Source organism: Aquila chrysaetos, chromosome 18 (assembly GCF_900496995.4).
Source record: "Aquila chrysaetos chrysaetos chromosome 18, bAquChr1.4, whole genome shotgun sequence".
Lineage (NCBI taxonomy): Eukaryota > Metazoa > Chordata > Aves > Accipitriformes > Accipitridae > Aquila > Aquila chrysaetos.
The window spans coordinates 19,117,485-19,140,998 of NC_044021.1; the positions used below are offsets into that span (position 1 = coordinate 19,117,485).

At 43.4% G+C, this 23,514-nt stretch overlaps 1 protein-coding gene across 1 annotated transcript in view; it reads left to right on the forward strand.

The window, feature by feature from the left end:
• PHACTR1 (phosphatase and actin regulator 1) overlaps window positions 1-23,514 on the forward strand; it is a 312,826-nt gene that overhangs the window by 12,014 nt on the left and 277,298 nt on the right. Inside the window, exons 3-4 of the mRNA XM_030041742.2 lie at window positions 1,226-1,372; window positions 3,075-3,221. Coding sequence (XP_029897602.1) covers window positions 1,226-1,372; window positions 3,075-3,221 — 294 coding nt within the window. The remainder of the gene's footprint in view (window positions 1-1,225; window positions 1,373-3,074; window positions 3,222-23,514) is intronic.

Here is a 23,514-nt window from a genome sequence, read left to right on the forward strand (position 1 = left end):
CTTTCCAGCTATATATGAGGCAGAGGGGAGAGAAACACACTGAGAAGGTACTTGTACATGGTGCTCATGCTTTCAGTGATCAGCCAGATCCCAGCTAGCATTTGTGATAATCTTTATCTACCGAGAGAGAGAACTGAGGTGGATATATTTATAGAGGCTCTTCTGTATTTGATTTGTAATTTATAGGTTCAGCACCCAAAGCATTCAACAGCTGCTCATAATTACATTTCACATGAAAAACACCTACATTAAAGGGACATTATCAAGGCTGTAAGGTCAAGTGCTAAATACCTAGGCAATGCCAGAATGATGTTTGCCTCTACAACATTAATTCAGTCTCCTTATACATATGTATTTAGTACGGTTTCTAATTGCATGATGACACAGTAATTTTTTACTATCCTACCATTTGCTTCATCAGTGCATGGAGTGGGCAGTGCTCACTTAATGAGCCAGTATTAAATATTTTGCTTTCTCCTCCTTGAAGGCATGGCCCCAAGCCATTTAAACCCTGTTCAGAAAATAGAAATCTTAATTTCCTCATGGGCTTTTCATTGGTGCTTCACTAAAGTATATGAATACTTTACAAATATTAATGAATTTATATCCTCACAAAATCCCTACTGAAAGAAAATGATGATTCTCCCTGTTTCACAACCCCGAAACTAAGACATAAAGTGATGAAGAGCAAAAAGTAGCTGTTAATTTTGAGTGCCCAAATCAAGACAACAAGAAAATGAGTTTTGGAATAGTTGTTGTAGGCATCATGTCATGTGTCCCAAGCACAGCTTCCACTGATTTCTGCAAGCTAAGCGGTCACTTAAATACTTCGATTACTCAGGCATCACAGCCCCAAAAACAGCATTCAGAAAAAGAGAGACTACAGCTATTGAGAAGCTACAGTGAAAAGAGTGGTTTAAGTGGCAAAACTAGGAACTTTGAACAAACAATCTGTGGCAGGAACAGACCTATAACCTGTGTGTTTGGGGCACACGACACAGCAATCTTTCCTCTTCTTGGCATCATTCAGTGCAGCCCTTAAATTCTGCAGCGTGTGAGGCAGGGACCTTTCAGCAAATAGCCTCTTCTACTACCTGCTACAGATCCTCTTTCCCATTGAATGATTTTCTTTCTCTTCTCTTTTCTTCTTTTTCTCCCTCTTCCTTCCCCTTTCCATTTCTCCTTTCTCCTGCTATTCTCCTCTTCATTTGTTCTTTCTTACCAGCTCGTCGGGCAACTCTACTCACTGTGCCCACTCTGATGACAGCGTCTTCTGAGGATGACATAGACCGGAGACCCATCAGAAGACTCCGGTCTAAGAGTGACACCCCTTACTTGGAAGAAGCTAGGATCTGCTTCAACCTTGATAATGGTAAGACCAGCCCTTTCCCAAACAGCGTATGATGTTACTTAAAGACTTTTTTTGAGATGCAGATGGACCAGATGGTACCTCCTCGTTCACAAGTGGTATGGTGGTTCACTAGACATCCAATGGTGTCACGGCTGTCTAACTACAAGCACCTGCATATGTATCAACAGGGATCCTTTTCAAAATTCTCCTGCAAGTACTACCTAAAGATTTTCCCGTTTTAGCTAGGGCGAGCCAGTAAAATCGGAGCAAAAGAGAATGGCTTTGCAAACAAGATATATTTATATCTTACCCACTCCAGGCATCCAGAAACATGAAAGTTTTTGTGGACATTTATGAAGGGATTAGAGCTAACAGCAGACTTCAGCTAAACCCAACATTACAACCATGGAAGAACACCCAGCACACCCCAAAACCTTTATAGGTTTAATTGGCAAAAGTTCACAGAAAAATTCAGACCAGTTAATGCTACTATCATTGCCTTCAGAGTTACTGAGCCCAGCATTCCCTGGTCCTTTTTCTCACTGAGGTTGACCAAACCAAAAGATGTTGGAAGTACTGACAACTTAGAGACTTTAAGCAGACTGGATTTTCTTTAAAAAATCTGAATGGGATGAACTAGTCCACTCCCTGGCACATATTTTAACCGTTTAACTCTCACTTTATGTGGTACTTTCGTGCTACCCAGATTTTTTCTAAAATTAGCATTTTTCATTACTTGTATTACACCAACATCTAGAGTTCCCAACTGAAACTGTAGCCCTAACATGGCAGGCAGCTTCCAACCGCAGGGCAACTTCTACATAAAGAGCCGATTCCTAAATAGAGAAGACAGAATAGGGGAGAAGCAGCAAAACATTGTCCCCAGTCTGCAGCTGGAGAATGGAGTCACATTTTTTTCAGACACCTGCCAAAACGACTTAGGAATACGCGTTCCAAGCTTTAAGTGACGGGCCGTTTTAAACACTGAGCGTAGGCTCCTCAGTCCCCTTGGCATTTTAAAGCGCTTGGCCTGGTGCACCATTCTGGTTTACTTAATGGGTTCACCCAAGGAAAGAGGAGAAGGAGGTGAAGGGACTTAGACTTCCCACCAAGTCTCGATCCGGCCTTGAGTTTTAGGACCCCTAGGCTAGAAGAGAGCAGTTCGGGGTGTCCAGGGCAGGGGCGGGAGGCGCCAGGCCTGCGGCAGGGCGGCACCTCGGCCAGCCAGGCCCATGGCGTCGTGCGGCACCTCAGCCGGGCCGAGCTGCTGGGGGGGGGGCGGCAGTCACCTCAGCCGGGACCCCGCCCCGGGGCGGGGGGGGGGCACCTCAGCCAGGGCCCCGGGCCGGGCCTACCCTGGGCAGGGGAGCAGGCGGGACACACCGCTCCGTCGTCGTCCCCCCCCCCCCGCCCGTCCCGGGGCGAAGGTGGCCGCCCTGAGGCGAGCGGGCGGGACTCGGCCGGCGGAGGCGCTGACGGCGGGCAGGGGCAGCGGGCAGGGCCGCCGCGGCCGCTCCCGTCCGCCGATCCTTGACGGGTTTTCCCTGTGTCTCTCCCTCCCTCACTCCCTCCGCTCCTTTCTCCCTTTCCCTCTCTCCTTCCCCGTCCTCCCCTCCCCCGCCCCGCGCCTCTCTCCCTCCCTTTCCCTCTCTCCCTCCCTCCCTCCCCGCCCGCCCCCTCCGCCCCCTCCTCGCCCGGCCGCGCCGCCGCTCGCCCTCGCCAGCTCGCCGGGCCACGCTGCTCACCGTGCCCACATTAATGGCGGCATCTTCCGAGGAGGACATCGACCGCAGACCCATCCGCCGCGTCCGCTCCAAGAGCGACACCCCCTACCTCGCTGAGGCCCGTATCTCCTTCAACCTCGAGACAGGTGAGAGACGGCCCGGCCCGGGGGTGGGGGGGGGCGGCCCGCCTCGCTGACAGCCGCCCGTGGACCGGCGGGGGAGGCAGGGAGGGAAGGGGCCGCCCCCGGCGCCGCGGCCTCCTCCCCCGCCAGCGCCGGCGGGCTCCCCGGGCGCCGCCGCCCGGCCCTGCCCTGCCCTGCCCGGGCGTCCGCTTCTCCGTGCCTCCCCGGCCTCCTCCGGCCTTGGCCCACTGACCGGCTGCCCTTACTCCCCCAGCTGTCGCCCGCCCCGCCGGGTGCCGGCTTCCCTTCTCCGTTCGGCGCCTCGAAGCCTGCCCTCTCCCAAAGCACCATCCTCTCAGCCCGCTGAGAGTGGTACGGCATCCCCGCAAGACTTCTGGTCAGCCCCTCCTCGCCAGGTTTCTTCTGGCGTCCCTCCTGGAGAGGCTGCTCTTGGCGTTTTGCACATCTCTCCCCCTCTCACTCTTTGCCTTCTTCCCCTGATGGGTTTGTGCCTCAGAAGTGCAAGGAAACTTGCACCTGCGTTGTCCGCTTTTTCTCAGTCTTGGGAGGTCCCCTGTTGTCTCAGCGTTGCTTTTTGTGACTTGACGGGTGTAGAGGCTGATGCTTTCTACTAACACACCTCCAGCTCCCCACATTCACCTCCTCCTGCCCATTATCGGGGCGAGCCTCCTGCAAGTCTCTACCTGACCTTTCCGTCCCCCTTCTCCACTGCCGCTCCTTCCTCTCTGCCACCTCTTCCTCATGGCTCCCTTGAGATTTCAGCTGTCCCCTTCAGTTCATCCTGCACATGGTGACTATCCTGTTTCTTCCCTACTAGGCCTGTGGTTTTCCCTCTTTCCCTGACCTTTTCTTTCCTTACGTGCTCAGTTAACAGTAAACTACACCAGGGGTTACTTGCTCTCAAAAACAAAGGAAAAGAAAGTTCTTTCTGTTGGTTCTCTGCACCAAACCAGACTTCCTCTGTCCGTGGGGTGGGCGTGAGGGAGGATCTGTAGCCAGGAAGCTCTACTGCAGCCTCCCTTCTGTCCCAGCAGCAGCGCACAAAATGACCCAACTGTGTAACAGTCTTTGATGCTGAGCCTGTCAGCTCACTGCCAGCTGTAAAGGGAAAAGAGCTGCCTGGGAGTTGCTGCTTGCCATGCTGCAGTCTCCCTGTCCCTCCTCCCCCCTTTCAGCTGGCAGAAAGTTGGAGATGGCAGAGATGCGTTTTTTCCTCCATTTGGGGATGGAATGGATTCCCCTCCCCCTCCCGTTATCCCTGCTGTAATTACACCCTTGGTAATGGCTAATACGCTGTTTGGTTTTACCATTGACGGAATGGTTGGTTACATCATATGGCAGGTCATTATTTCTTTCTGATCATGACTTCTTAAATATTACTAAGCTGTAGGTAAGTTGGGTGGCATTTCAGGGCACAGGCTGGAAGACAGTGCCAGATGCCAGGTTTCCACTCTAAAGAACTGGGCGTGAAAATGGAAAGAGCATCGCTGTGCGTAAGGTGTAAATAAAAAGAGGCTGTGTATGGTTATTTGACTGCTGAAGTAACCCTGCATTGACTTGTGCTGTCACAGGTAATGTTATGTCATGTAGTTATAAATAGATAAACCAGTTAAGAGCAAGGCACCTTCAGGTCACCTGGTGCCTCACATCTCTATGCTGAGCTAGACATGCTGTCTTCGCTAGAAGTCCCAGAGGATATGCAAGTCTCTAGGTACCTCTTTCCTGCAATCCACTGAAAAAATTGATAATTACACTTAACTGCTTTCTGTTCCTCCCCTCTCCCTGGCTCTCTTTAATTTATGTCTTTACTTTCAAACCTGGGAATGGAATTCCTTTAAAAGAAATAATTAAAAGAAACAGTACTGGTGTATCAAGAAATATAAATGAAAAATGTTCTAAGTAGTGCAAGTGTGTGTTTTCATTAATCCATCTGGCAGTGAGTAGTTTTGAGCTTTAAAAAAAAAAAAAAAATTGCTTAGCAACCAATATTGAGTGAGTGAGCCAAAAAGCAAGTGAAACATGCCACTGGTACCCACTTTATTTCTGAGCTGTTGGTTTTACTCTTCTGTTTGCTCAGAAAGCAGAAACCAAGCAGCCTGGGTTTGAGAACTCTCTATTCCAAGGAAACAGCTGTTAGAAAATTTGTTTAGCCACTTTTGCTCGTACTTAGTAATGCTGCGTGGTGCAGGGTTGGCTTTTGAAACTTCTTAGTTATGAGGCGCAACGTTCTTGAATTTATTTTTTGGGGGTATGTGTGTACCCCCCCCCCCCCTTCCTAAACTTACCTGCTTTTCATTTTCGTTGCTGCTGGTGATGTTACTGAGGTGCCACGGAAGGTGGCGGGTCGCTCTCGGTGTGCCAGGGGTGCTGCCTGGCCTGCAGGCAGAGGGGCCCGACCTCCCGCCTCGCCGCTGACCCCGCCCTGGGGCGTGGCGGGGCGTGGCGGGGGGCCGGGCCGGGCCGGGCCGCCCGTTAGCCCGCGGGCGCTGTCCGCCGCCCCTGGTGCTGAAGCGCCGGCCGGCGCGGCGGGGGCCGGCCGCGGTAGCCGGCCGCTCGGCCGGGGGTGGAAGCTGCGTGTCCCGCCTCGTCTTGCTCTCCCTCGCTGTCCGTGGGTTGGCAGTGCACGTGTGTGCACGAGGGTGGGCGTATTTCTTTGCCTGTGCAGGGGGAAAGTGGTAAAAAGAAAGTAACGCTGTTTCTTCAACCCGTTGAGGCAGTCGAAACTAAAGGGATGCTTGGGGCGCAGGAAATAACCTCTTTCTTACGTGCTTATCGCTTGCTTTCTGTTTAGTGCATTCCATATCTACAGCTGCTGCTCAACCACTGCTTACTGAGCTGTTTTTCCTACAGCTGCTACAAGCCGAGCTGCATTCCCCAGTCATTGTCTTCTGTCAGGACACGGTCAGGGCTTGGATGCAGCGTGCAGCTGCTTTGCTGTATTGGAACTTAAAATCCACTTTTATTAATGAAACATAAGCAGATGCAGTGAATACTGCTCTTCTCCGCTCTTAATTACAACCACTAGTTAAGAACTAGCAGGTTTTTATCTACTTCAGCTGTAAGGTATAATTAAACCATTACTGCTGTTATCTGTATTGTTGAACAACTGAGAGATTGCATACACAGAGTCAATTATACAATTTGGGTATAGCACAGATTTGGTCTGGATTGTAAAAACCCCACAATTTATAAGTGATTAACAGTGCAACTTCTACCTGCCCTTCTCTTTCGATTATATTAACAGTTCTGCTTTGTTTGTTTTCACAAAATATACTTGTTTGTTATGTTTGTTTCTAAATGTTGGTCAATTAACTCACAATTATTACCTAGCATGAGTTAACAAATGCTGTTCAATTAGTTGTCCCCGGTATGGGTTTTTTGCTGGTGTTCCCAAACTGATTAAAATACAAAGCTGTTTTCCAAACTCAGGGTTATTCTCCCTACTGTTATACATATGCAAATCCTATTAATCTGAGTTATGTGCTCATATCAAGAGGATAATGTTTCCCAAAGGATTTAAATTACCTCTTCTACCAAAATTAATGTAGCTATGCAACATTGTATTGGGTCAACCCACCACAAACATCATAAAACTATAGACAGATATGGATTCCTTTTGCATATTTGATACTGAATCAGTCCACATACAGAAATTAATTTTTTAATTTTCTGAAAGACTTCCTCCAGTGCGACACTAGAGGAATGTGGAATGTGCTCTCGCTTTTGGGTGGTGATCTTTTGGTTTTTTTATTATGATTAGCAATCTGGCATGGCCCCAGCTCTTAACGTCCATCTTTGGCTTTACATATACATCTTCTTAAAAGCAGTTTTCTAATTGTCTTTCTAACATTCTGATTCAGGCATCTAAAAGCTAATCCCAAATTACTTCTGAAAACTTGGGCTTCCATCTGTGACAGTTGTCCAATAGCATAATCCCTTTCCTGGTCCTGTGCCAGCTCACAAGTTCAAGTGTTTTTTACAGGTTTTGACCTATTACAGGTTTTGACAGATTTCTATTCTTCCTGTTGCAAAATATTATACTTTTAAAATGGCAATGCATGGTAGGTGGCTTTCAAGCTTGATAAATTAGCAGAAGTGGTGACTGATAAGGAAATAGATGACTTAAAACTCTCACTAAATGATACAGGTTGTGTGAGCTTTTCTTTTGCTTCCCTCTTCATGCAGCTGCTTGGGGAATGCCTGTCAGAATTTTATCGATGTTTGTTAGGGGAAGGGAGGACTACCACATCGAGTTGATCTGTTCAGGTTCTCTTTTAGCCTTTCAAGTGTCAGTCACTATGAAGGTACTTCTATATACAGACAGATAGTCTTACTTCTTCCTAGCCGAAAAAGAGTAAGATTTGTGCTGCAGTCCTGTGCTGCAAAGTTGATTCTAGCAGACTGGCCTCTTGTTAAGTGGTGCAAGAAGTTGTCTTTATCTCAGCTGCCATGGGACCTTCCTGAGATCGTTCAGGGAGGTCACCAAATGTCAGTCTTTGTTTGAACAAGGCTGATTGTCTGCTTAGAATTTAACCTGGGAATGGAGACTCGGGGAGAAAGCAAGCCAATGCCTTGGAGAAGGTGTAAGGCTAGAATGACTGCAGTAGCTCTACTAGGGTTCAGCAAAGAGGGGGTGTTCCTTCAGAAAGGATATATTTAGCTTCCATGCTGTGAAATGAGGGAAGGGGAGCTTTTGAATGTGAATATATGCCACCCACCCTGACTTAAAAGCATGCACCAGTGGTGCAACTGAACAGAAGTCAGTGGCCCAAGGGGTGCAGAAGCTGGGCCCTGAAGGTGGGGAGAGAGAGGTAACGATACAGCAGACCCGATATGGATGGTGCAGCCTGTGCTGGCTATGGAGCCCAGCTGGCTCGCTCGGCCCTGAAGCGCAGCACAGGTTTTAAGTGCACTGAAGTCACTCAGTAATCTCACTGAAGTGGCTGGATCCTCAAGTGATGTAAGTAATTTGTTGACTTCAGCCAGGGATCTGAGCCAGACTGTAGAAACATACATCTCTGCTTCCCTTCAATGATGAAAGATCTGTTTTATCTCTTTGTGGTACGGAGGCACGTGTTCTCCTGGAGTGTGTTCTGGGAAAGCAAAGCTGAGAGGGAAAGGACTGAATGGCTCTGCACAATTTTGCCATGCGTGTAGAAGAAAGGTCCTTGTGTCTAGAAAGGCAAGCGAACTCGGTACCATTTACTGTTCTTAAGCAGTGATGAACAACTCACATATTGGTGAGGGGAAAAAAACCCATGGCAGCCTGTGTTAGTGCTGCTGCAAGCAGAATTAATTCACAGGGTGTAAAGAGGGAGGAGGATCCTGGCAGAAACTGCTGAATGGGTGAGACAAATGTTAGTGAGCTGGGAAATGTTCATAGTCGGCTGTTTCTGTGATGCAGAGCTGGTGGGGGAAAGCCAGGATACAAAGGGTGACTGTTAGTTTTATACACGGGAACTTTCCTGGTCTGAACCAGGCACAAAGTTGAAATCAAAAGCTTCTTCCATTTTCACTGTCCTGGCACCGTCCTCACTTTTTTTGGGCCCTAGTACTTCTTACAGCCTTCATGGTAGGCTGCCTTACTGTTATTATTTGTATCACTGTATTTGTTCCATTATATAGCTTTAGAGCTGTGCTGAATACTTTTCAGAGAGTAAAATGATCTGTGAATTTCCTTTCTAATGGAAAGATAATGTCATATGTATTAGCCTCATACATGTTAATTTGTCTAGAAGGGTACGATGCATTTTTCTGCAGTGATCAAGGAGGAGGTTGTGCACTTTATTTTGTCACTGTGTAAAATAAGAAAGAATATCTATACAGTTCACTGAGGTGGGTAAATTCTAAATAGGTGAAAATAAAGTGAAATGACTTGACTGGATTTTCTGCAGGAAATCTCCATCCCATCCATTTTTAATTTTCTCTAAAACCCACCATTTGATTTAAAAATCTGTTTTGAAGTTTCTGAGTTTGCCCCTGGTCATCCTTACACATGATTTAGTACACTAACCCAATTAATCATCTCTGCAGTCATTTGAAATGTTACCACGTTTGGAGTTGTGTTTTTTCTTTCCTGTTTATCCGGTGTAAGTTTGCATATATCCATAATAAAATATTCTGCATGGTTTCATGATTAGAATAAATAATCCTTAAAATGATGCAAGAATTTAAACTACTTTGGATTTATGGGGCTCACAGATTAGAAGTGATGTTGAAGGGGTAATCTGAAGGGCATATTCGTATTTTTAAAAATACTTTCAAATTATGGTGGCTTTAAGGTTTCAGGTAGAAAAGATTGGACTCGAGAGAATGGGGGAGAGAGAAGTATGCAGTTGTAGGCTTTCTAATATGTGTGGGAGGTTTTCTTTCTTTCTGGAGAAAGATTAGTAAAAATGCATGCTTGGAAAAATGCCACCTTCTCTCTCTGTTCTAATCACTCCCTCAGATTATTGTCATGGAGACCCTCTCATACTTAGGAAGCCAAATCACCGGTTTTGGCAAACCATTTCTTAATACCTTTATAAAAGGGCCTGAAGAACTGGCCTCCTTTGCATCAGGCTTTGCGTAACCAAAACTTGCGCCTGCACGTTAATTGAATGATGACTATTAGTCTTAATGCTGCTTAGTTTGGAGTATAACTAGAGATAGGATGTGTGCCCCTCACTCATTTTGTGGCTGTTTTCCTACCCCAGGAGCATGAGTGCACACACCAGGAAAATCGAGCCTCCAAACTGACTGCCACCCACCGTGTGGCAAGAACACACCATTTGAGATAACTGGCCCTTGCCAGGGCTAAATGGAGCGGCTGAAAGCACCTCTGTATCAACATCGTATGCGGCAGGTAAACAGTCTGTTTTGAGGGAAGAGGCCTTAATGCCAGCCGAGGTTTTAACTCTTGTACTTGGCTTTGGAGACCTTTGGTTTAAGACTATGACCTTCAGTGAGTGCCAGATGGGAATAAGTTTACAGGTTCTCCGAGTCCTGTAAAGGGGAGAGATGCCCCTGCTTCCCCAGCTGTCATCCAAAAGGGTTTGTTGATGCAGGCTTTAGTTAACAAATACAATTGGGGACAATTTGAAGGGAAAGGCATAGTCAGAATGATGGAACTGGCAAGAGGAAAATGATACAAGATCCGTTTCTCTGAAAGCTGAATGTGTTGGTGGAATTGGCTAAAAGGAAGCTTTTGTATTTTAACTGTTCTTGTGGCGCTGCACATGTGCATCACCTTTCTGGGTGAAGGGGGGCAGCTGATACCCATGCAGTCAATGGCACCGACATTGCTGTGGAACAACCGTGATGGGAGATAAAAGGAAGGAAGGTACATGTTTGCTTTGGGATCAGAATATGCAGACCTGATACTTCTTACAGCTGTCTGCTGTACGTGTGATTTTAAGGCTGCTGTAGTGCTTTGTTGCTAACTTGGTTCTTCAAGAAAATTGACATGGCGGAATTTGCCCAAGTAAGAAGTTATCTCTGTATTTGCCTTTGCTCGATGAGCTTGTTGGGTTAACACAACCAAGTTTATTCCTGCAAGCTGGGACACTGCAGAATCCTTTTATTTTTCTTGTTTCATCAGGAACCACAGTTTTCTTCTTGGAACCAAGTATTTAAGGAAAATACATTTTTCCAAAACTTCTGATAAAATTGTCAGAACTGGCATCCCTGTTCAGAATTACTAGCTGTAAAATTTAGTAAAAAGAAAGAGCCTAATTCTCAGTAACAGGTATAATTAGCTTTAATGCTTAATTACTCTGAGTCAACTAATTGGTTTCATTGGGACTACTCACAGTAATACTCACAGCTAGGCATGTGAATGCCTTCAGAATCAGTCTTGAAGTTTGTAAGTTTTTGCAGTATGACAAAAGTGATTAGTGCAGAAAGAATGTCCTGGACTGTCTGTTTTCAGATAACGTAAAATGTCAATGCTAATGAATATTGTGTTATTAGCAGTTGTTTCTTGTGCTTAGACTTTAGAACATAGAACCAGTGTAGAATATTATGCTTCTGTAGCAAAATAAAACTTGGCTGCACTCACGCTTTCTTGGTGACGAACATTCATCACAATGTATCTCTTGTGGATGAGGTGCAAAAACTGTCAGTTATAACATTTTAATTATATTAATTTAATGTATTTTACATGGTAATATAACTTGTTGATATAGTCAACTAAAAATGTGTTCTTCGTTCAGAATACTTTTAGGGTAAAACTGTTTATAATCATGCAATAGCCATTTATAATCATGCAGTTCTGTTGCCTTTGTTTAGAATACATTGGTGGTCTTGTTTTATACTGATATGCTGAGGCTATAGCTTGACCCTCAGCACATGGCTGCCTTCCCTAGGTTTTGTTGTGGAGCCGGTATTACTGAATATTTGAAAGAAGATAATTATTGCTGTTACTGCAGACTTTGTAATAATTTTTATATCTTGAAATTACAATTCAATCTATAAGAAACACAATGAAGATGATGTCCAAAGAAGAATTTAAATGAGTAGCAAATTCAGCAAGAAAATAGGGAGGCAGAGTTGAAAAATTAAACGCCTGTGTTTCTTCTGCACTCCAGGCTCACTGTGGTTTCATTCTGGTTATGAAGTACGTAAGATAGGGGAAGTATGTGACAAGTGTTTGCATGCTGATATACTGTATGGACACATGCCATTTTAACTATGATGGGTAACAACTGCAGCGCATATTTCAGTTAATCAGAAAATCCTTGCTATGCATAATTTATGGTGCAGTATAATTTTTATGGTTAATGCTTACAGTACTTGGACAGACAGACATCTGGTTAATAGTTTATAAGCAAATTAAATACTTGATGCATTATTAAAACGGAGGGGAAATTTCATAAAGGCTAAATGTAGTTCTTTGCTAGAGTGTTGGAAATAGTTAAAGCCTGATGCAAGCTTGATGCCCCAAATTGGGCAGGACCTGTTTTGAGTGTGGCACTTGTCTGCCTGTGTGTCCTTATGTCTGTTCTGTGGATAAAAGGGTAAGGAGTCTACTGATGGTTAGATTTGAGAACTGACTGGGGTGCATGTCCTTGGGAAAAATGTTCCTATGTTCCCTCAGTCAGTCAAAAAACCTAAGTCAGTCAAGTGTTGCAACAGTGTTAAGCCATCAGAAACAGCCTTAAATTAAAAGAGGCTGTCTGAAGCTAGTCCCATTTTGCTACAGCTTTGCGCTAAGCCATAGGAATCTTTCTCAGAACAGAAAGTATGCCCCCAGTTAGGATGAAAGGAGAAATTAGTAGTTATATTGCAGTATTCTTCGAGAAAGAGATTACTCCCATTAGACATCTGTAATGGTCCATTGTTTTCCTTGCTGAGGTCATGAGAGTAGAGTTTTCATCCATAGCGTTTTTTCTTCTGCTTAATTCTCTGTTTTCTGGTACTAGAGAAGTGCTGGAAACAAATGCAGAGACCTTGATGTGGCTATGCTTGATGCACGAGGCATCTGTAATGTTTGGAGGAGAGAGGCTCTTCCCCATGCCCTCAGCTGCGGGAGCGTGTGGGCGTAAAGGTCATGTTGTGCGGGCTGCTGGTGAAGAGGTCTGTAGTTGAATATCTCATGCGATGCTCTCAGCTTCTGCCTTCTGTGGGGTTTTGTTGTTGTTGTTGGCATCTCTCTTTTCCTGCCGTCTTTTCCATTCTCCTGTGTTTATCAGGGCTACGTATGCTGGCAGCAGCAATATGTTGGCCTGCAGTTTCTTAAAGGCTGTCTCTGCTGGGTTGGGAGAGTTGCCATACCAGCATTTAAAGCTGTAAGTTGGGAACTATGGCTTTAAATGATCACCCTATATCCTTAGGACCTCTGATAAAGAGCTATGTAATATACACAGTGCTTCCATGAATCCAATTAAGGCAATCATTCCCCAGAGCAATGATCGCTCCAGCTCTCTGCTTAGTGAGTCCTCTTCGGGTTCTTGTGGGTAAAGGTGGTTTATTGAAAATACTGAGGTGGAGAGTTAGGAATAAACTGCATTAAGCTGCTAATGAGTAGTCATTGTTTATGTTCAAAGCAATTTGGCATGTTCATCCATTCATGAACAATTTTTTTTTTCTTATCGCCTTCTTTGTTCATCATTCCTTATGACTTACAGTACACATGAAGGCTCTTTTTAGATTTCACAGTTGTGATGAACGGTTTTCCAAAAAACTTTAAAAGTTTGTTTCAAAATTATCACAATTACTTACTAGGTTGAAATAGCCAAAAAATAAATGGAAAGCAATTGATCATTTTAATTTTCTCTGTGTGGAAGCATGGCAAAATCTTGGAGCATTTCAAAGCTAATAATAAAAAATTAACTGGGGTTAACTAATAACCTGTTCAATAATAGCCTGTAATTATAAGGCAAAAATAAATCAATGAGGCTGGATTTGTTATTTAGTCTCATCTCAAGGCTCAGAAGAGCAAACCATTCTGTGAGATAAATTTGATAACATTGCTTGAAACAATAATTTTTGGGACAAATTAATTTATAAATAATTTTTGTTTTTAAAAGAGAACAAGATAGGCATCGCTGAATAACCTTGGGGTCTAACCTTGCAAGCTTTCCCCTCTGCAAGCAGTGCATGTAACCGCCCTGTCAGTGTTAAAGGAGACCCAAGGGGAAAGTGGCAAAAATGTTTGGTCGGGAAGTATCGTTACACAGATGGAATATAGCTTTTTGTTAGCGGGCTTCATGACATAATAATAGGAAACCAGGGGGAAAGAGTCACCAAGATTAAGGCAACGTAGGGCATGTGATGTCATTAAAAAATGGCAGGGCTTACTAAACTTAGCTGCTGACAGTTAATGCTGCCCTAGGCAGCAGAAACATGACTTTAGCAGGTACCCACCTAAGTGGCTGTATATATACCTAAAGATACGTGTCAGCAGCCTTAGGAGCATGCAGGGACCATCTGTTAACCAGCATGAGTTTAAAAGGCTTAAAGTGGGCAGCAGAGGGATCGCTCCGAAAGATGTGCACTTGTTCTTTCAATTACCCAAGCCAGTGGCTGGTAGACAGGTCAGGAGCGGTGATAGGTGTTCCTTCCTTCATCATAGCTCCTTCAGGTTACATTTCTCTCCGTGGCTTTTGGCAATGCTTACAGGTATTTGTAGCCAACTGCAATTTATAGTGCCTAGTGTTGAGAGGGAGAAAAATGTAGGACCTGCTTGCTTATCTTTTTGGACATATATCCTGCTTTAGAACTTCTTTCTTCCCTCTGTCTGCTAAAATAAAACATTGTATCAGCTATATATCAGTGTAGTGAATAAGGAGGCACTTAGCTTTCCTTAATGCTCGTAACAGAAAAAGATTATTGTCAGCAAGAGATAGAGGGATATACTGAGGAAGTGGACATGGTGACAGTATTAGCCATAGTAAAATCCAGAGCTGTTTTAGCAAAACATCATTCAAAACATCTGACCTCCCATATAACTTTTTGTCGCTACATTGGAACACATTTGGTCTTCTTTGTTCACTTGTGTGAAACTATGGGATTAGCTTTATGTGTGCAATAGAGCTTTAATGTATCATAGCCACTAGTGTACATCCAGCTTCCCTTGTTGGATGGTATGTTGTGCATGGTTTGCCTTTGGGAACAGAGTGTTTTACCCCTCTTAGAATTTTACACTGAATTTAAGGCAGAGTTTTAAAGTGGATTAAGCAAGGAAATGTAGGTTCGATCTTAAGAAGGTATTCTCAGTAGCTTAGATCAACTTTCATATTTTGGTTCAGCTGGTGTTGCTATCTTAGATCCAGGATTGTACATGAAGGTGCCCCTCATCTGTTTGTTTTAGTGGGCAGAGGGGTATTATTGCTGCTGCTCGCAGTGTGGCTCCTTAACTAATATGTCATTCAATGAACGCGAGAACATATCTGTTGTCCTTCCCCTGTCTTCAAGCGTGCCCTGAAGACTCCAGGATAAGTCATCTCCAACCTCCATGTATGTCCTTACCATGAGGAGGAAGGAGAGTACCCATATTGTGTCTTTCTCCAATCACAGTGGCCTTAATAAGTGAGCTTAATAATTGTATTTGCTAGCAATTTTCCCTCTCCAAATTTTGGGAGGGATCAAGACATTTTCTGGGAAGAACTGGTATGTGTGGAGTTGGGGGGAGAATGGCCAAAGTGGATTCAATCAGTAAGATGTGTTTCTTTCCCTGAAAAGAAGATTGTTGGACTGAAGAAAGATGCTCCTCTGCGCTAGAATTGAATGTGCTAGGTTTTTTTTCCTGCTTATTGGGTTTTAGAGGACTATATTTTTTTAATTTAATATCTCACTTCCAGTAGAAATTACCAAAACAGTTTCTATAACTGTCTCTGCACGGAGTGTTTTATGTGAGCCAAAGATATTTTTTTCTTGGTAGATCTTTTTTACCTTGTGGCACAACTGCACAGGTATTTATGCGTATCCTTAAAAGTTTTTATTCTCATCTGTAAACTAAAACCTTGGGTGCTAACCTCTTTCTTCTGACAAAGTCCTGTGATGCTTTTCCCTTAGGAATCCCCTTCCTTAATTCTGTGCCATTCTGTGTGGTAAGGGGGATGCTCTCTCTGAAGGACTTGTCGTCCCTTCTGAAGTCTGTATTGCAGTCATCTTTCTTCTGAGATTGGAGAACTAGCCGTTATTTGTAGCAGAGCTTCTCTGTATTGTTCTTCATATTGGCTAAAGAAGTGGCTATAAAAGCCAGTAAAGGTTCTTTTTCAACCCTTTTTCTCCTGACTCAACAGTACCTTGAAACCACATTGGCCTCAGAGCAAAGGATTAAGTACACATCTCGTGCAGAGAAGCTTCTTATGTCAGTGTAGTATCTTGTCACTGCACTTGCATTATTTGCCCTGTAAGGATTATGAGAATATGTTTGTTATAATGCACACCTCACCTTGGAAACCCTTTCTGGTAGCTTCATAACTAAGTAAAAACAGTGCTTTTGTTAATTTTTTCAGGCTTCTTTCTCCTCCCTCTCCCCTCAGGAAAAGGATAAAAAATATGAGCAAGTGAGTTTCCTTTTAATGCAGTTTTGGAGTAGTTCAGAGTGGCTTGAAAACAAATGAAAATGTTCAGAAAAATAGGTCTGACTGATTTCCTGTTCATTTAAATTATGTGGTTATCCAAAGGCCCTGTTACATAATAGGATTTTTAGTCCCCAGTGGGTGGGAAATACTTATCTGAAACTCTGCTTACTTTTTACACTGTATCAGAGTGAGTCTCCCAAAACAACCTTTAAAGGATTGCAGGGTAATTAAGGTTCACTGATACAACGGTAACTAGATGGCTATATTTAATTAGTCTCTCTGTAAGGTAGAATTGCTGCATGATATTTGAAATGCCCTTTGAGGAAGATAATGAAATATGTCTTACAGGAGCTTTAGTGTGATGATCAGTGTGGTTAGTATTTAAATTTGCTGCAAAGAGAGCTTCTATTACACAGATAACACAGCTTCTGATAGATCACCATTACAGCATCCTCCTTCACATAAATAAATACATATTCTATTACAGTTCTGTAATTAACCATGGAAAAGAAAGAACTGCTGTCTCACAATGATACTGACTTCCCTACCCACCTCCTGTTTTGGCTTATTGTGACTGTGGAAGGACCCAGTTCAGGAAAGCACTGATGCATCTAGGTTCATCATCAGACATCAGAAGTGTGTTCCTGAATTGGTCACTAAGTTGCAAATGAAAATCTGCTCTGTGGAGATCATAATTTCAGTACCTTCTCTTTTTTTTGTGTTTGTTTCAGAAAAGAGATAGTAAACCAGCACCAGGCCCCAAAAAAAGTCTTGGCAGGAAGCGGGGCAGATGAGGTTCTTCTCATATATTCCCATTAGGACGCTTGCGTTGTCTCAGGAGGCACAGCACAGACCCCAACGTGCTGGCACACCTCTTCAGAACTGTTTGCAATTCTGTGACGTATCATGTTCAAAACCAGGCTGTACCCATGCCCGGAAGAGTGCAGGGAACAGGCATTGGAGAGGAAGGGGAAGACTTCACCACATCAGCTGAAATAGTGGTTCTTGCTGCTCTCACTCCTTGTGGTTCTTTAGAGCCTTGTGCTTTCCCTGCTTCCACATTCAGTTTCGACTGGGCCAAACTGGGTTTGCTAGACCAACCTTTTGGAAATCAGGGCCACAGATGCATGTGTCTGATGTGCACCCTAATACATAGCTGGGATGTACCTAGGGCATGCACCTAGTTTTAGGAACACAGGAGTGTTCCCCAGGTCCCCAGTAACAGTATACCATTAACCTTTGCATAGCCTCTTCCACCCTGCTTGGGCTGCTGGCCCACACAGACTCATAACACCTCTTGAGTTAGACAGGTTTATGGTTGCCAGATGTGCTGGGCTGCTTGTGGTTTCTGCCCTAACACAGTTTCTCTGTGGGGAAAAAATCCAAGTCTGCCAAACATTTGTCAGGGATTTCCAGATCTGAAGCAACCCAGTCAGAACAGCAGTATAAGCCTGTCCCTGGATCCTTGTAAGTCTGTGTACTTTACTCTACGTTCAGAGGGCATCTCCACAGAGCATGCCTGGCCAGTCTGACACATCCTAGAAACATATATATTTCTATCTAGGAAAAACTATATCCCAGGGCAAGCTACCCACCCCAGCCTTACAACTGTCCTCAGGATGCCCTCTGGAAAGTAATTTGCAGCTGACCTCATGGTGCCTGCACTAGAAGGAGACTTTTCTGGGCTGATGAGGACACTGATACGCTATATACTTTGTTGTATTAGTCCACTAGTGCACCAGCGAGGTGAAAAAAAGGACAACTTTCCTGTGTTTCTCATCCTAGAGGTGCTAGCAGGTAAGTATTAATTGACTATATTGAAATACTACTAGACACTGCTGAGTTAGATGGATCCTCTGTTCATACAGAGGAACTGATGCACTGAATCTGTTCTGAGGTCTTGTTTGAGGCCTTGAGCTGTTGTTCTGTATAGTGTTTAAAGGATGGCCAATTCAGGGGTTTGTGACTCACAGTTCTTTAATTGTTGCAGAAAACATTGGTCATACTCATCGGAAGGTCAGAAATAATATACTCAGACGAACATGATCTCTGTTCATGGAAGTCATGGAAACAGTTTCATTTTCATCATTTGGAGTGCAGGGTGATTACTTCGTTGTTGATTCACATCTTTAAAACATTGGGTCTTCTGTATTTGTGGAGGGAAGCAAGAGAAATAGTTGTAACAGCTAGCAGGTGGGTCCATTTCACTGGGCATATCAAAAGCATCAAAGTTTAAACCCGTATGGGAGTGTGCACAGGGTTTGGGTTCTCCTAGACCAGGCTTACCAGGCAGTGGTGGTAGTGATGAATTCAGTTTTCACTGGTTCTGATTTTTCAGAATAATGTGACCCATGTGATGTCAAAAAATTAGTAAGTGCCAAACAAGAAGCTTATTTGAAATAAATGCAAAGCTAGTGAATTGTTGTTCTCCCGACAGATGGTTGGTTGCTTTGAGCTGGGTTTGCTACCCAGTACTTAGAAAATCTCTTCTAGCTTTAGTGTGGCAGAGAGCTTACTTTGGTGTATGGCCTTTTAAACTTACTCCCTAATTCAGCATTGCTCTTCACTGGGTGACCTGCATGTAGTTTTATTAATTGGATGCTTTTATGGAAGCATGGTAATGTCTTGGGGTTTTCAGCATGGCCACTGTTGGTTTGTTTGGCAGAATTTGAAAGAAAAACAGCAGAAAGTGTGACAGTCATGGGTTGTTCACATCCACTTCTTGTCTGTTCGCTGCCGTGGATCTGAACTGGGATGGCTACTGGGACGTGGACTTTGTGGGTGGAAGGACTTGGGAGAAATGAGGGAGGAATCTAGCCCAAACGGTTGTGTCCCTGAAGGATTTGATGAAAAACACAAGCTATGAAATATGGATTATCTTCGCTGTTCAAACCATGCTTTCAAAGCTTTTAGGCTCCAAATATTAATGCACTTCCAAAGCTATATTTATTATAAAAAAATAAAATGAAATAGTGGAGGTCAGGATTCCAGCAGGTTTTCTTTGAAATAGTAATGATTGTCAGATGATACATTATCTGGCAGTTAATGGGGTAGCAGGGGGCCTAGTACTAGAATCTTAAGTGCCAAGAAATGAAAAAGCCAAATGTTGTCACAAATATTCTGCACTCTGGAAAAAGATGAAGGTGAAACTGAAGGGCCAAGCTTTGCCTTCCTACTCAGGAACTTCTTTTTCACAGAAAGACTAGAGTTAGTGGTGGGATGTGGAGGGTAGAGTGATATTCCATCTAAAGAAGTATGACATATTCTAAACTTAAGTAATTATCAGTGATCAATAAATTACAAGCTTGTTTTTAGTCTGTGTTTCTTTTTGTCTGTTTCTTTTTGTCTTTAAACCTTTTAAGTTTTGAATGTGCTCCTGCTATGGTGTTCGTAGAACAACTTAGCTTCTAGAGATCCAGTACAGTAACAAAAAGAAGAAAAAAAAATTAACCTGTTACCACCAGATTTGTAATTTACAGTTACCTTGGTTTAATGCAATGTGAACATTAAAAAAAAAACCAAACAACAAACTTGTGGGGAGCAAGGGAGGGAAGAAGGCTCTCACCTAGAGCTAAGAATATACACTGAGGGCTTTTTGCTTGCTTTACTGCTGTATTCTTAAAAAAAAAAAAAAAGTTAAAGGTGGAATTTTCGTATCACTGCTGTACAGACTGGTTTGTTAACGTGAATCACCACAAAACTGGTAATCCTCAAAGTTTGAAGCTTTATGCTGAGGCCAAAAGTAACGGGTTCTGAGGAGCAGCCCTGTTTATTTCAGTGGAACTACACAGGTGAGAAGGGGCTACAGAACCAAAGTCTGCCTTGAAACCCAACTCAGATGTACTGCTGTCCGGGCTTTGGGAAGGTGGGAGGGAAGGGCACTTAGCAATGTGCCTCCCAGAGCAGAAGGCCACTGTTTTGTCTTTCTGCTTCATGGATATGGGAAGACCTGTTTTGCCCATGTGGTCAGTCTGGACCCCGCTGAGCAGTTGTCCTCCTGCTGGGATGTGTGTCCAGCCAGGGTAGATGTCTAGCCCAAGGACCATTAATGTCACTTCTGTGTCTCAACGCCAGCCGTGCTCTACTCATGTGTCAGGGAAGAAATCTGCCCTTCAGGGCTTCCCTGCTGTGGTGCCGTTCTGTGCTGCTGCCATTGTGGAGTTATCCCTTGAAGACACAAGAATATTTGTCCCTCAATATTTGTCTGAAAAGCACCAATACTTCCTTTCTTGTTTAGATCTGTGTCAATGAAAAGGAATGCCTGTGAGCTAAGCTGTTGTAAACCCAGTGAGAAGGAGATGTAAATAATGTAAGCCCTCATGTTAAAATTATCTGGTTTTTTTCCACCCTCTGCCTTGCTGGTCTGCAGGTAAGATTTGTTACAGGGTGAGACGGTCAATAGATCTGGTTGGGCTTTTACTGAGTAATCCGGAATGTGGGATAGCAATGCATCAGTCATACTGGAAGCTGAAAGAGGATGAAGGTCATGCATTTTGCAGCCTGGTATAGATACTGTCCAGTGCATGTCAGTGGCCCTTCTGAGCCCCACAGACTTTGGCATCAGCAGGATCCTGCCCTGGCTTTCTTCTAAGTGCAGTTCTTAAGTAGTCTCCAGGGAGTTGTTTTTTCCTCTTGGCAAGTAAAGTGACTGAAAATCCAGGAAGTGATCTTTATGAACATGATTTAAATTCTCTGTATTGCATTTGAATACTAATTCCTGGCCAGCCCTGTGCTGTTCTTTCTACTTGCTAGTTCTCAGCTACTGCTTATGTAGATTCATGTTGCTCTGCCATCTTTCAACTCCTTTGCCTGGAGGCTAAGGCATGAAAGCCGACACGGTGAAGACCCCAATCACGGCCATTCAGGTGCTGCTGTGCTGGAAGAGGTCACTGTAACAACAGGGTCAGAACAACTTGTTAATTCTTCTTACCACAGAAATCAGTGACCTTCTAGGAGAGCCCTAGTGTGCATACATAGATTTAGGTTTTGACGATTTGATCAAGGATAATCTGAAGTGAGGAGTGAAAAATTGGAGGTTCAAACCAGTCATAGTTCACCATCTCTCAGGCCAGTAGGGTTGCCAATTAAAGGGTGCTACCTTTATCTGTATTTCAACAGCCTTGTGAATGAAGTATGAGCATTTGCCCTAAGGAGCAGCTTAAAAAAAACCTCGAAGGGTTGGGGGTATGCTGCATTCATTTGTAGGTAAGGGAATGTTGGCTTTTGGGGTTTCTTTTGGTTTTGGTGGTATATCGTTCAGCTAAAACAAAAACATTGTGCTGTTTCATATGTGTATTTACTACTTCGTAAAGTATCACCACTAACCATCCCTGTACTTTATTATAAATTTCATGCTTTTCTTTTGATGCTGCTTCATAAGATATCTAATGTTGGATTCCACTCCATTGCCATGGGAAAGTAGTATTCAACCAGACAAAAGAAACACAGAAAGAATATCTTAAAACTAGGATTTAATCTGCTGTTTTGCTGTACAAGTGTATCCTGAGTATGTGAAAAAACATGCCCTCATTCATACATTCACCCACACCTGCAATCCCCCCTGCAATCTATGACCCTAATCTTGAAATGCCTTTTCTAGCCTTAATTGTAGTTTTTAAGAGAGACAGTCGTTGAGACATTGCTCCACCTGATCAGGGTTTCTACTGAAAGGCCCTTGCTAGACAGGGTTTACTTCAGCTTACTGCAATGTTTCAGCCTTGCATCATGGCAGGAGCTTGAGTTACCCCTGTAGAGTGTGGAAGGGTTTCCTCCCTTTTTGTTATTGTGGGGTTTAGTTTTGTTTGGTTTGGTTTACTTAAAGTGCCATAAGGACATGAATTTTCAGGAAAATCTTCTTTCTGAGGGCCAGATTCTGGAAATTAGTACTAAAGCCAGGTACCCTCTATTTCATCATTTTGATTGTGTAGAATTAATCAGACCTGGATGTGTCTGCAATGGAAGAGAGCATTGTTTTTGGAGAACTGTTATAGAGATCAGAAAGGGAAACCTACTTCTCTTTACAAGACCTCTTTTCTAAAAAGAAATACTTTCCTAAGTTACCACATGCAAACAATAGTTAGGTACCACCATCTGTTGTAGGTGTAGCAAATCCAGTATTAAGGAATGCCTGTGTGGCCATGCAGTCAAATAAGACATATATTTAGTGTAACTGAACATTTGTGGTAATGTGTTTTGCTGATAATTCATACTGACAGTAAGCTCTGAAAATATCAACCCGAGTATTTTCTGACAAAACTTTCCATGTGGCAAAACATAAATTTGCCTGTAGTCGTTTAAAAATTGATGTGATGTCCTTGTGTGGCTTCCTGAAGCATGGTACTATTTTACGAGCCAGTTGTCTAAAGAAAAAATAAATGCATCTCTTGTGAAATGAGTGTTGAGTGCCTTAGATACTTATATTTCTTTATATTTATTTTGTAGTGCTTGTTGGACCTCCAAGGATATCTTTGAATCCTTCTCTTTATTTTTTTCTTAATCTAAAAGAATATAGAATACAGCTGGTTTCTATGCATCCCTCACTTTTCTCCCTTCAGGTGCTTTTTAGAGTTCAGTTTTCAAGGTAACTCAGTCTATAGGTAATCCTGAGGTAGACTACAGGTTGATAGAGGGGAAAGGAGATGATAAAGTAAATATTCCTTAGGTATCCTGTGTCCCTTCTACCAAAACTGTACTATGCTGTCTTAAGTCACCAGTAGTGCTGCATCTAGCTCTAGTTCACCTATGGTGAATGTCAGCTGTGATGCTGTTTCCTGACCATAGGTGAATGTGAGCTTATTGTTGTCATATTTTTAAGATATATCTCAGAGCTGTTTCACATCGGCCATCTCTATCACGTTTGCTCTCATTGGTTCAGTTCTCACTGAAGCTTGAGAAGAGTTTCTGTGCTTTTTTGAGTAACTTTGCTGTTCTTTTCCCATTGTCCTTTAACTTCTCCAGTTGCTGGGTAATGATGAATGTAGTTGCATTTTTATACCTTTTCAATAAAACAACTTGTAAAATTTCCTAGAGGTTTGTTTGGTTACTGGAAATCTCAAAACCAACCAACCAACCCATAAAACAAAAAAAGCCCACCACCACCACCAAAAAAATCCCCAAGAAAAACTCACCACCCTTTAGATTCAAATTCTTTCCATGTGGAAGCTCAAATAAAAAGCACTCAAATGCTGACTAGAGCTTACATTTTGGCTGTTATTTTAATTGCTACAAATCAGTTGTGCTTTATTTATACTTGAGTCTCTTCCTATCAGATGGTTTCCCTCTTGCCT